The sequence below is a fragment of the Triticum urartu genome, chromosome 1A (assembly GCF_056163025.1).
Source record: "Triticum urartu cultivar PI428250 chromosome 1A, HENAU_Tu73, whole genome shotgun sequence".
NCBI lineage: Eukaryota > Viridiplantae > Streptophyta > Magnoliopsida > Poales > Poaceae > Triticum > Triticum urartu.
The window spans coordinates 98,558,307-98,570,494 of NC_141873.1; the positions used below are offsets into that span (position 1 = coordinate 98,558,307).

The 12,188-nt window shown below is 44.9% G+C and overlaps 1 protein-coding gene across 1 annotated transcript; it reads right to left on the reverse strand.

The window, feature by feature from the left end:
* Positions 1-6,523: 6,523 nt before the first annotated feature.
* On the reverse strand, positions 6,524-11,667 carry LOC125549529 (transport inhibitor response 1-like protein Os05g0150500). The gene is made up of 3 exons (XM_048712927.2): positions 11,138-11,667; positions 7,969-8,461; positions 6,524-7,650 (listed from the first exon to the last, which is right to left on the reverse strand). The coding sequence occupies exons 1-3, from the start codon at positions 11,644-11,646 to the stop codon at positions 6,874-6,876; spliced, it is 1,779 nt and encodes a 592-aa protein (XP_048568884.2). The 5' UTR covers positions 11,647-11,667; the 3' UTR covers positions 6,524-6,873.
* Positions 11,668-12,188: the final 521 nt, after the last annotated feature.

Genomic DNA, 12,188 nt, shown 5'->3' on the forward strand with positions numbered 1-12,188 from the left:
TCCGCCAAATACTTGAGGCAGTTCCGCTTCCAGTGACCAGTCTGCTTGTAGTAGAAGCACTTAGTTTCAGGCTTAGGTCCAGGTTTGGGTTTCTTCTCTTAAGCAGCAACTTGCTTGCTGTTCTTTTTGAAGTTCCCCTTCTTCTTCCCTTTGCCCTTTTTCTTGAAACTAGTGGTCTTGTTGACCATCAACACTTGATGCTCCTTCTTGATTTCTACCTCCGCAGCTTTCAGCATTGCGAAGAGCTCGGGAATAGTCTTATTCATCCCTTGCATATTATAGTTCATCACAAAGCTCTTGTAGCTTGGTGGCAGTGATTGGAGAATTCTGTCAATGACGCAATCATCTGGAAGATTAACTCCCAATTGAATCAAGTGATTATTATACCCAGACATTTTGAGTATATGCTCACTAACAGAACTGTTCTCCTCCATCTTGCAGCTATAGAACTTATTGGAGACTTCATATCTCTCAACCCGGGCATTTGCTTGAAATATTAACTTCAACTCCTGGAACATCTCATATGCTCCATGACGTTCAAAACATCATTGAAGTCCCGATTCTAAGCCGTAAAGCATGGCACACTGAACTATCGAGTAGTCATCAGCTTTGCTCTGCCAGACGTTCATAACATCTGGTGTTGCTCCAGCAGCAGGCCTGGCACCCAGCGGTGCTTCCAGGACGTAATTCTTCTATGCAGCAATGAGGATAATCCTCAAGCTACGGACCCAGCCCGTGTAATTGTTACCATCATCTTTCAACTTTGCTTTCTCAAGGAACGCATTAAAATTCAACGGAACAATAGCACGGGCCATCTATCTACAATCAAACATGAATAAGCAAGATACTATCAGGTACTAAGTTCATGATAAATTTAGGTTCAATTAATCATATTACTTAAAGAACTCCCACTTAGATAGACATCCCTCTAATCCTCTAAGTGATTACGTGATCCAAATCATCTAAACCATGTCTGATCATCACGTGAGATGGAGTAGCTTCATTGGTGAACATCACTATGTTGATCATATCTACTATATGATTCACGCTCGACCTTTCGGTCTCCGTGTTCCGAGGCCATATCTGTATATGCTTGGCTCGTCAAGTATAACCTGAGTATTCCGCGTGTGCAACTGTTTTGCACCCGTTGTATTTGAACGTAGAGCCTATCACACCCGATCATCACGTGGTGTCTTAGCACGAAGAACTTTCGCAACGGTGCATACTCAGGGAGAACACTTCTTGATATTAGTGAGAGATCATCTTATAATGCTACCGTCAATCAAAGCAAGATAAGATGCATAAAAGATAAACATCACATGCAATCAATATAAGTGATATGATATTGCCATCATCATCTTGTGCTTGTGATCTCCATCTTCGAAGCACCGTCATGATCACCATCGTCACCGGCGCGACACCTTGATCTCTATCATAGCATCGTTGTCGTCTCGCCAATCTTATGCTTCCACGACTATCGCTACCGCTTAGTGATAAAGTAAAGCATTACAGCGCGATTGCATTGCATACAATAAAGTGACAACCATATGGCTCCTGCCAGTTGCCGATAACTCCGTTACAAAACATGATCATCTCATACAATAAAATTTAGCATCATGTCTTGACCATATCACATCACAACATGCCCTGCAAAAACAAGTTAGACGTCCTCTACTTTGTTGTTGCAAGTTTTACGTGGCTGCTACGGGCTTAAGAAAGAACCAATCTTACCTACGCATCAAAACCACAACGATAGTTTGTCAAGTTGGTGTTGTTTTAACCTTTGCAAGGACCGGGCGTAGCCACACTCGGTTCAACTAAAGTTGGAGAAACTGTCACCCGCTAGCCACCTTTGTGCAAAGCACGTCGGGAGAACCGGACTCGCGTAAGCGTACGCGTAATGTCGGTCCGGGCCGCTTCGTCCAACAATACCGCCGAACCAAAGTATGACATGCTGGAAAGCAGTATGACTTATATCGCCCACAACTCACTTGTGTTCTACTCGTGCAAATAACATCAACACATAAAACCTAAGCTCGGATGCCACTGTTGGGTAACGTAGTAATTTCAAAAAAATTCCTACGCACACGCAAGATCATGGTGATGCATAGCAACGAGAGGGGAGAGTGTGATCTACGTACCCTTGTAGATCGACAACGGAAGCGTTAGCACAACGTGGTTGATGTAGTCGTACGTCTTCACGGCCCGACCGATCAAGCACCGAAACTACGGCACCTCCGAGTTCTAGCACACGTTCAGCTCGATGACGATCCCCGGACTCCGATCCAGCAAAGTGTCGGGGAAGAGTTCCGTCAGCACGACGGCGTGGTGACGATCTTGATGTACTACCATCGCAGGGCTTCGCCTAAGCACCGCTACAATATTATCGAGGACTATGGTGGAAGGGGGCACCGCACACGGCTAAGAATATGATCACATGGATCAACTTGTGTCTCTAGGGGTGCCCCTTGCCTTCGTATATAAAGGAAAAAAAGGAGGGTGCGGCCGGCCAGGAGAGGGCGCGCCAGGAGGAGTCCTACTCTCTCCGGGAGTAAGATTCCCCCCCTTTCCTAGTTGGAATAGGATTCGGGAGGGGGGAAGAGGAGAGAGAGAAAGAAGGGGGGGCGCCGCCCCTCCTCCTTGTCCTATTCGGACTAGGGGGGCGGGAGGGGCGCGCGGCCCAGCCCTGGCCACCTCTCCTCTCTTCCACTAAGGCCCATATACCTCCCGGGGGGTTCAGGTAACCTCCCGGTACTCCGGTAAAATCCCGATTTCACCCGGAACACTTCCGATATCCAAATATAGGCTTCCAATATATCAATCTTTATGTCTCGACCATTTCGAGACTCCTCGTCATTTCCCCGATCCCATCCGGGACTCCGAACTCCTTCGGTACATCAAAACTCATAAACTCATAATATAACTGTCATCGAAACCTTAAGCGTGCGGACCCTACGGGTTCGAGAACAATGTAGACATGACCGAGACATGTCTCCGGTCAATAACCAATAGCGGAACCTGGATGCTCATACTGGCTCCTACATATTCTACGAAGATCTTTTATCGGTTAGACCGCATAACAACATACGTTGTTCCCTTTGTCATCGGTATGTTACTTGCCCGAGATTCGATCGTCGGTATCTCAATACCTAGTTCAATCTCGTTACCGGCAAGTCTCTTTACTCGTTCCGTAATACATCATCTCACAACTAACTCATTAGTTGCAATGCTTGCAAGGCTTATGTGATGTGTATTACCGAGAGGGCCCAGAGATACCTCTCCGACAATCGGAGTGACAAATCCTAATCTCGAAATACGCCAACCCAACATGTACCTTTGGAGACACCTGTAGAGCACCTTTATAATCACCCAGTTACGTTGTGACGTTTGGTAGCACACAAAGTGTTCCTCCGGTAAACGGGAGTTGCATAATCTCATAGTCATAGGAACATGTATAAGTCATGAAGAAAGCAATAGCAACATACTAAACGATCGGGTGCTAAGCTAATGGAATGGGTCATGTCAATCAGATCATTCACCTAATGATGTGATCCGGGAAATCAAATAACAACTCTTTGTCCATGGTTAGGAAACATAACCATCTTTGATTAACGAGCTAGTCTAGTAGAGGCATACTAGTGACACTCTGTTTGTCTATGTATTCACACATGTATTATGTTTCCGGTTAATACAATTCTAGCATGAATAATAAACATTTATCATGATATAAGGAAATAAATAATAACTTTATTATTGCCTTTAGGGCATATTTCCTTCAAGACCTTCAACTGTTCGGCAGGGCACTGCGGCTGTGGTGGCTGTGGTTGGCCTGGTCCCAACCAGATCGATCATGGAATGGCTTCCCCATCCCCGACGATCAAGGAGATAGAGAGCTCTTTTCCTCGGCCACCAGGGTAACGATCGGAGATGGCAGAACAATGAAATTTTGGACATGCAACTGGCTTGGGACCCAACCGCTCTGCCTCTCGTTCCCTGCTCTGTTTAAACACTCGCGAAGGAAAAATCGGACAGTTGCTGAAGCTTTATTGAACGAGCAGTGGATCGGTGACTTGCAACATGGAAATTGGGAGCACATTGTCACTGATGTTGTTATTTTGGCGAGAAAATACAGAGAGCAAGGGGGAATATTGAATGTGTAGCGGGCTGACATGATTCGATGGACATGGCAGCAACGGAAACTACTCCACAGCCTCGGCGTACAAAATTCAGTTTAACAGCATGCCATCCACAGATATGAAGATTACAATCTGAAAAGTTTGGGCCCCTGGAAAGTTAAAGATATTCTCGTGGCTGCTTCACTTGGACAGGCTTTGGTGCAATGATAGATTGCAGCGCCGCAGCTGGCCTAACTCCTACTTCTGTCATTTTTGCGTGAGAAACTTGGAAATATCCGTTCATCTTTTCTGCAACTGCCAGCTCTCGCACACAGTCTGGGCAGAGGTAGCAAGATGGAGGGGCCGCTCTTCGCTTGCCCCCCAGGGGAGAGAGCAAACTCACACACCATCGACAATCAGAAGAATCATCTCCCGCACAGACAGAGACAGGAAAAAAGGAGTAAGAACCATGATCATGGCAACCACCTGGGAGCTATGGTGTGCGAGACACAATTGTATCTTCAGAGACAAGAAGGCGGAACCATCAGACATCATCAGGGCAATTAGGCAAAACATGGCGCAATGGCACCTAGTAGGAGCCAAAGTCATCGAGCCCCCGTTCGGGGATTTAGTTGCGAGATAAAAACTTAAAGACCATGGTTCAGAGGGGGTGGCATGTCACCCCTAGAAAACCCTTGCCTTTTTTTTGCTTCTCTGATCTTTTGATCAACTTTGTATCTTGTTCCACCTGCTAAATCTATGAAGCCAGCCGAGCTGGATCTTTCAAAAAAAATGGATGTTAGTAATTTAAAAGTTGAATTTCTGTTCTCCCATAAAATTCAATTTTACATATCTATGGATTCGTTATATAATCCAAATAAGGTTTGAAGCTGTTACACCATTAAGCCCTTGACGAGAGGTGGTTCTCCATGATCTATGTTGCGCGGATACTTTAGAAAGCGTGTGTATCCTGTCGGATACTGCCCCGATACGGCCCGATATGTATCCCGTAAGTATCCCTTGGTTTTTTAATTTTTTTTTTAAAAAAAAGAAAATAATGTTTGATACTCCTGGGATACTTTTGCGATACGTTTTGGATACCTCAAACCCCTTGTTCGATGTGAAATCCCCTCAATAGTAAAGGCGCACCTTTTGAAGATTCCCAAGATGGGCCTCAGTTCATGTCAAAACATAACTGGCAATGTTCTTATTCAATTGAGAGGTGGGCAGGAGAGAATTGATGTACTGATTGAAACAACAAACCTAGAAAAATTCCACTGCTAATTAATGAAAGTGGACCAAGTGTAAGAAAAGAAAGGGGGTAATCCTACCGAGGCATTCTTTGACCTGGAAGCTCCTTATTTTCTTCCCTATTTTTAATAATTAATATATGTAATATCTATATATAAACGTATCTCCGTATCCATGTTTTTAGAAAATTTACGTATCAGGCGTATCCTCATATCGCGTATCCGATACGCATCCAAGTATCCATGCAACGTAGTCCATAATTCCGGTATCCAAACAACCCCTGAGTGTAGAAGAGCTACAAGGATTGGCACATGGTACCCAAGTCTGACATAAACACAAATGCGCTGAAGAATCCAAGTACTGGTACGCTCGGGTTGTTATGCTTCCGCACATTAGATGCCTTCTGATTCCTCTGGGCAAGTACTTGACCTTTTGATTGCAGAAATGAATGCAGTTCGAGTTGCATGGCATGGCGCAGGTGACAGACAGGTGTGATATTGTTGGTGTCAGATATCAAGCTCCTATGAAAATACGATCCTGAATAATCCTGCTATCCAGCATAGGAGCTTGGATTTTGATGTCAAGAACAAGTAAGCGACATTCTATTATGTAGCATCAGTTAAATGCATTGCTCCATTGACGCTCTTGCTGAAATTGCTCAATCGCAATCAATCTCTAGTAACTGTGAACTGCAGATGTTTCTCTTACAAACTACTCTGACATACTTCCTCTGTCCCAAAATAAGTGACTCAACTGAAGTTAGTATAAAATTGAGTCACCTATTTCAGGATGGAGGGAGTATTTCTTTACGGAGGGAGTACTAGATGAATGAAATTCTATGTGATATCTGAAGATGGGGTCAAATGATCAGCCATCTAATCTTCAAGTGGGTCAAACCCGGTTCATTTAGCATCTTTTGATTAGCCAAGCAACCAAAAGTTAAGTCCTTCTATCCATATTTTGCTACATTCTACTATCAGCCAGCACTCAGATGTTGCAATCAAGGAGCAAATTTGTGCTTCCATGCATAACCATAAACCCAAGGCCAGGCACTCAGATGTCACAGTTTCCGTGAACAAAGAGAACACCAGACGACCATAATTATTTAGCATCCAGAACAACACATAATCTGAAAGGCGGGGCCAAAAAAGTAGGGATGACAAAAACTCAGCTCCAGGTACAGTTTATCCAGCAGTAGTACAGTACAATACAAGATTAAAATGGTGCCATATCTTTATACATAAAAGAACTAAACACGCTAAAGAAAACAAACCAACGTTTTCTCATAACGCTATCTAGCAGTTTCTGTAATCCACCCACAGCCTCCTACAGTTATTAACACCTGAAAAGGCCTCCAGTCTCATCCTACACTTGCCGAGTCGAGATTTTACGACAGCTTCATCCAACCACCAGCCTTTCTACTTGACAGAAAAATTCTATGTTATGCTAGGAAGGTGTTGAAGGTACCAATCCAATCCAGGTTGAAAATGAATACACCACTGTACCCTTAAACAATCTGGACGTAATCTGGTGTGTCGGACCTTGGACCGGCAATTGTCCGGTACACATACAATGTCTCGACCGGGCTATCATCCGGAAGTGACTCCACAGGGCATATTCTTCCAGGATCGTTCATTATCTCCACGGTAAGGCGGGGCATCTTCTCTGCAAGCTGTCGGCATGCGCCCAGGGTCAATGAGCACGACGACATCCAAAGGGATCGCATTGTCTCCAGCTTGGCAGCATTTGCCAGCAACGGCTTATTTCCAAATGGGCAGTCCCTGATCTCCAGCTTCTTCAGGCTCTTGCAGCCAGAGAGGATATAATGCAGGCCAAGATCACTGTTCCCAGCAAAGGCGATTGACAGCATCTCAAGACAATTACCATTTGCACCGATTGATTTGAACACGAGATCTGTGAGAAGGCCAGACACAGAGAGGCGCCTAAGGCCCTTGCATGATTCCACAATGGCACTAAAGCCAGCATCAAGAGACTCCCGTGTGACGTAATCTGGAGTACGGGGCTCAAGGATGCATAACCGGAAGCAAGTGAAGTTGGGACGGTTCTTTGCGATTGTAATGAGGGCCTCATTCGTCATCTGGCCGCAGAAGTAGAGAACTGACTCCAACATGGGGCAGCTGGCAGAAACATCAACAAGGCCTCTTTCAGTCAATAAAACTTGCCCGGCACCAAAAGGGTCAGACGGGAAGACCCGCAGCTCTTGCAGTTTACTGCAAGAGCCTGCCACGACAGCTAGACCATGGTCTTCGATTAGGTCCATCACCTGAGAAACACAGCTTAAACTTTTCAATGAAGCAAATATTAATGAAAAAAACATGGATAGTGAGACATTGATCATAATTCAGTTTTAAGAACTACACTGTTGTGGGGCAAGTAAATATCTTGCAGTGGTTGGCAAAGAACTGGAAAGTGGCAGAAAACCATAGTTGTTTCTGTTTATGCCAATACGGAGATCCTAGCTTACATTCAAAGGGACATTATCAAGCATTCATGGCAATATTCACTTAAGCAATGTGAGTGTATATTTGCAAAATAGTGTGGGCATTGAAGTTGATAAATACTAAAAGCACAAGTAGCATACCCATAATTGCTGCAGATTCTTGCATCTGCTAATAAATTTTATTAGCTCAGGGCCTCGCACAGTAGCATAACTCAGATTGAGTGATGTGAGGCCTTCACATACACAGTAGAATGCTGGCAGGTAATCTGGCACAGCATCCCAAGCCCCAGAGAGCCTTCTCAGGCTTTTACAACCTGCAAATGCCGCTTCGAGCTTTGCAAAGAGATCTGAATGATACTCAGCAGAGAATTTGCCAGTTCCGAGTTCTACTAGTTGCGGAGCCTTACGAAGAAGGCTAGCAACCTTGTCAAGAGGGATAGCATTGTTGAGCTTCAGAGTCTTGAGGTTGCGGCATCTGCTCACTAGCCGCTCGAGTACAGCGAAATTGACCTCCCCTTCTAAGCATGAAAAGTTCAGAGTTTCCAGAGAAGTAAAGGATACCGGAAAGTAACTGAGCCAATGACTGGAACAATCCTCAATGTAGTTCTCTTGCAGGTCAAGTTCTCTTAAATTTCTGCAGCATGGAGTAGAAAGAAATTAGAACTTAACGATAGGCGATGAACCATATCTAAAAAGAATGATGAAAGCAGAACAAGAGTTGCCCATTAGTCCATTACCAACACTAACATCACTTGAGAAACAAAGTCCATATGAGTATTTGGTGGAAGAATCAAGGCAACTTATGAGGAAGTAACAAATAACTGCAGGTACAATAGGCTATGGCATTACAAAGATCATGATAATGAAAATGGATACAGCATTGTATTGCTTCATTCAGGGTTCAACTGATCTTTGTTCATGTTCTTACTCCAGTTGTATCAGTTTTTTGTGTGCTCACTGCTCAGAAAACTTTAAAGTCAACATTTACAGTAAATTTGTGTTATCTAGTATCTAGAGACTCATGGAGATTGAGCCATCTGGAACAAGTTATATGATTTACAAACCAAGGTGCTTCACAGGAACATCAGTGTAAAGCACCATTAGCAAAAATCAGTCTTCAGCATATAAGGTTTGCTTTGCCTTTGCGGTTACAGCACCTATGTCCACTATTTTAGTGTCCTTTCCCATATTCTCAAGCATACTAGATCAACAGATTTAAGCTAGCCACAGCAGCAACAAGAAGAGAATTACTGGATAAATCACAAGCAAACCGATACAGATAGACAGAGCAATGAAAAAGGTAACAATAGAAACACTCAAATACTTCAATGCTCACAAAATGCAATTTTACGCAGGACACATCAACTTCAATAATGTATAACAGCACACACCTAAAGTCTCCATGATTATCAGGCGGCAGTCCAGGAACTTATTTTGGATGCAAAATAATGGTAAGTATCAGGTTTTTCTTGGCTGACAAGGACACTTGCTAAGATCTCCATTATTTGCAGCCTCAGGATATGATTAGTATGAGCTAGCTAGCTCTGCCATAAATTGGATCTAGAGCTGGGCCCCCCTCATCAGACCAACCACTTCCAAACCACAGCATATTTTTTTAGGAAAGAAAAATAATATGAACTACCCAACTTAGATTCAATTATGTTAACTATCAACCTCATCCAAAACAAGATATTGAGGGATTCATCAAATGTTGAATTCACACATACCAAATTATTTATCAAAACAAGAACAAGGAAAGTGCTTCTAACAAACTAAATTGCATTACCATGTCATGTCCAGTCCAAATGATACAAAGTGTGCGCACTCACATCTATGTAGTCAAAAATTTCTAGGACGAAGACGTGAGAAAAGCTCAAGGACAACTGAATAGTAGGTCCAAGAATCGACAGAACACTCACAAGTGAATGTAGCGTTTGTTTTTCAGATAGAAAAAAATGTATCTGTACTCTCTTTCTCGACGAGAAAAAAATGTATCTGTACTCTCTTTCTCGACGATAGTCGATAAACAGTACTGATTACAACAATCTGTATTACCAAGGTTCAGTCTAATGATTTGTTATGCACCTGCATATATGGCATCGGATTAGAATATAAACAATGCACATTCAGTTACTGCAGACTCTCTTCTATGTTTGCACAGGATAACACAATAGTATCAAAAGCTGATCAAACATCATTAGCCTTTCCTCACAGCTTAATACTTTCCTATCACTCAAAACTATCAAAACAGTACTGGTAGTGCACATTAAGTACTATGGATTTCTATCCAAATTCCTACGTACCAAATCCTTCAAGTTCCTTTTTAAAAGGTACGGATCTTATAAATTCCTACTTTCTGTCTAAGGGATTCCCGCAAGCTCAACTAATCAGACTATACAAAGGAAGGGATCAAAGTTGCCTGTTTTACTAATCCATTATATGCAGGCATTATGAGCACTGGAGCAAATATCACATTCTCCCTTGAGAATCCCCCCAAAAAAGGGGAAAACCACAGAAATGGGGATCCATATCTTCAGAACATGCTAAAGACATGTTTCTTTAGAATCTAGAAGCTCAAATCAGGAGGGCAAGTCCACAAACACACGCGAAGGTAACTGAAAAATGGAAAGGAGAACAATTCAAGCGAGATCCGGTGCCTCGGGCTCATGACGTGGGGGTATACATTTTTTTAAGTAAAGGCGCATCTGATTGGTTTTAATTAAACTAGAAATAATTCCATCCTTTTGGCAAAAAGAGAAAAAGGGATGCATCCATCATTGGTACACAGATAGATATATATCGTCTGCCAATCCCACAGATCCGTTCACCAGAGGTCATGCTCACACAATGCAATCAAACATGGGCCAAAGCTTCTGGAGAACAGGATGAAGGCTAGTTTGCAAATCACAGTTCAAAGCTTTGAAAGACATGACACTCGTTTGACTAGCACAAGAACACACTTGAGCGTATTAGGAGAGAAATAACAATAGCACCTCCTTCGAATAGATCAAATCCTTTCACACTTAAACTAGGAGTAGATCAAATCTTAACTGAAACTTGCATCTATTTCAAAGAAGTACCAAATGATACGCACACAAGAAAATCAGTTGTTTAGTTCAAAATCGTTGAACCATTTTGAGGAAAAGCAGAGAAAATGTAATCATTTTAGCCGAACCAAGAACTAGTTAGATCACAAAAACCGAAAGCTCAAATGACCGAACAAGGCTCAAATCTGCAAGAGAAGGAAGCAAAGAAGCGCCCAAATCTCCCGTCTTAGCTCAAAGCTTGACCGCCAAAGTCGGGGCCTCACCTGCAACCTTCGGTAATGGCGGCGAGGCCGGCGGTGCTGAATCCCTCGCATGAGACGAGGCGCAGGACCTGGAAGTTCCGGAAGGAGGAGGCGATCATCTCCAGGCACTCGTCGGTGACGACCATGCGCTTGAAGCTGAGCTCCTCGAGAAGCGGCCAGCCTTCGGCGGCGGCGGCGACCCAGGGCGCGGCCTCGGCGCCCCAGGCGGGCGGGACGAGCCCGAAGTCCGCGAAGTGGGGCTTGCCCTTGACCTCGGCGGCGCGGACGGAGGGGAAGCGGTCGACGGCGTCGCGCGGTGCGGCGGCGTAGCAGTTGGCGACGGCGAGGCGGCGCCGGGAGCGGCGCTCGGCCCCGAGCCAGCCGTGGCAGACGGCCGCCGCGGCGCCGCGGTCGGCGGCGGCGGGGAGGAAGGAGAAGGCGTGCTCCAGGACCTCGTCCGGGAGCGAGTGCCAGGGGGGCGCGGCGGCCGCGGCGGGGCCGGCGCCGTCGCGCGCGCCGCCGCGGCCCATCGGGGCGGCGCGGGCCGTCGGTGGCCCGGGCTGGCTACCCGGCGGCTGGGGCGGGCCGGTGGAGCGCGCGGGGAGGCGGCGGCGGCGGCAGGGAGAGCATCTGGAGAGGAGGGGTGGAGAGAGAGGCTGCTGGCTCTCTCTTCTGTCTCTGCTCTCCCCCCTGGTCTTCTCTCTACTTCTCTCCTCTCACCCTCACCTCTCTTTCTCTCTCTCCTTGCTTTTCTATTTTCATTTTTTTAGAAGGAGATTTCCATTTTATTTTCTTTAGATAGACAGTGAGAGAGAGAGGAGTGAGTGTGCACTGTCGTTGTCCTTTTGTTTTCTTTTAGATAGAGGACATTTTCTTTATTTTCTGTAATGTATTTCAGGTTTAGTTCTCACTGTTTCAGATTTATTTGTTTGGAGGGAGAAAAGAACTATTCTTTTACTGCTGTGTGCTGAGCTAGGGGCGAGCGAGCGAGCATGAAGAGGGAATGAACAGTGATGGAACTGATGGTAGGATTGAGGCGCTTGTTTCAGCTTGGGTTTTTTGGGGATTTGGG

Bases quoted from the DNA above. Each gene is read 5' to 3' on its own strand.
- LOC125549529 (XM_048712927.2), bottom strand. From the start codon at position 11,646: ATGGGCCGCGGCGGCGCGCGCGACGGCGCCGGCCCCGCCGCGGCCGCC. The intron at 8,462-11,137 runs GTGAGGCCCCGA...TCCATGCTGCAG, and splicing joins GCCATTACCGAAGGTTGCAG to AAATTTAAGAGAACTTGACC. The intron at 7,651-7,968 runs GTATGCTACTTG...TGTGTTTCTCAG, and splicing joins AGAATCTGCAGCAATTATGG to GTGATGGACCTAATCGAAGA.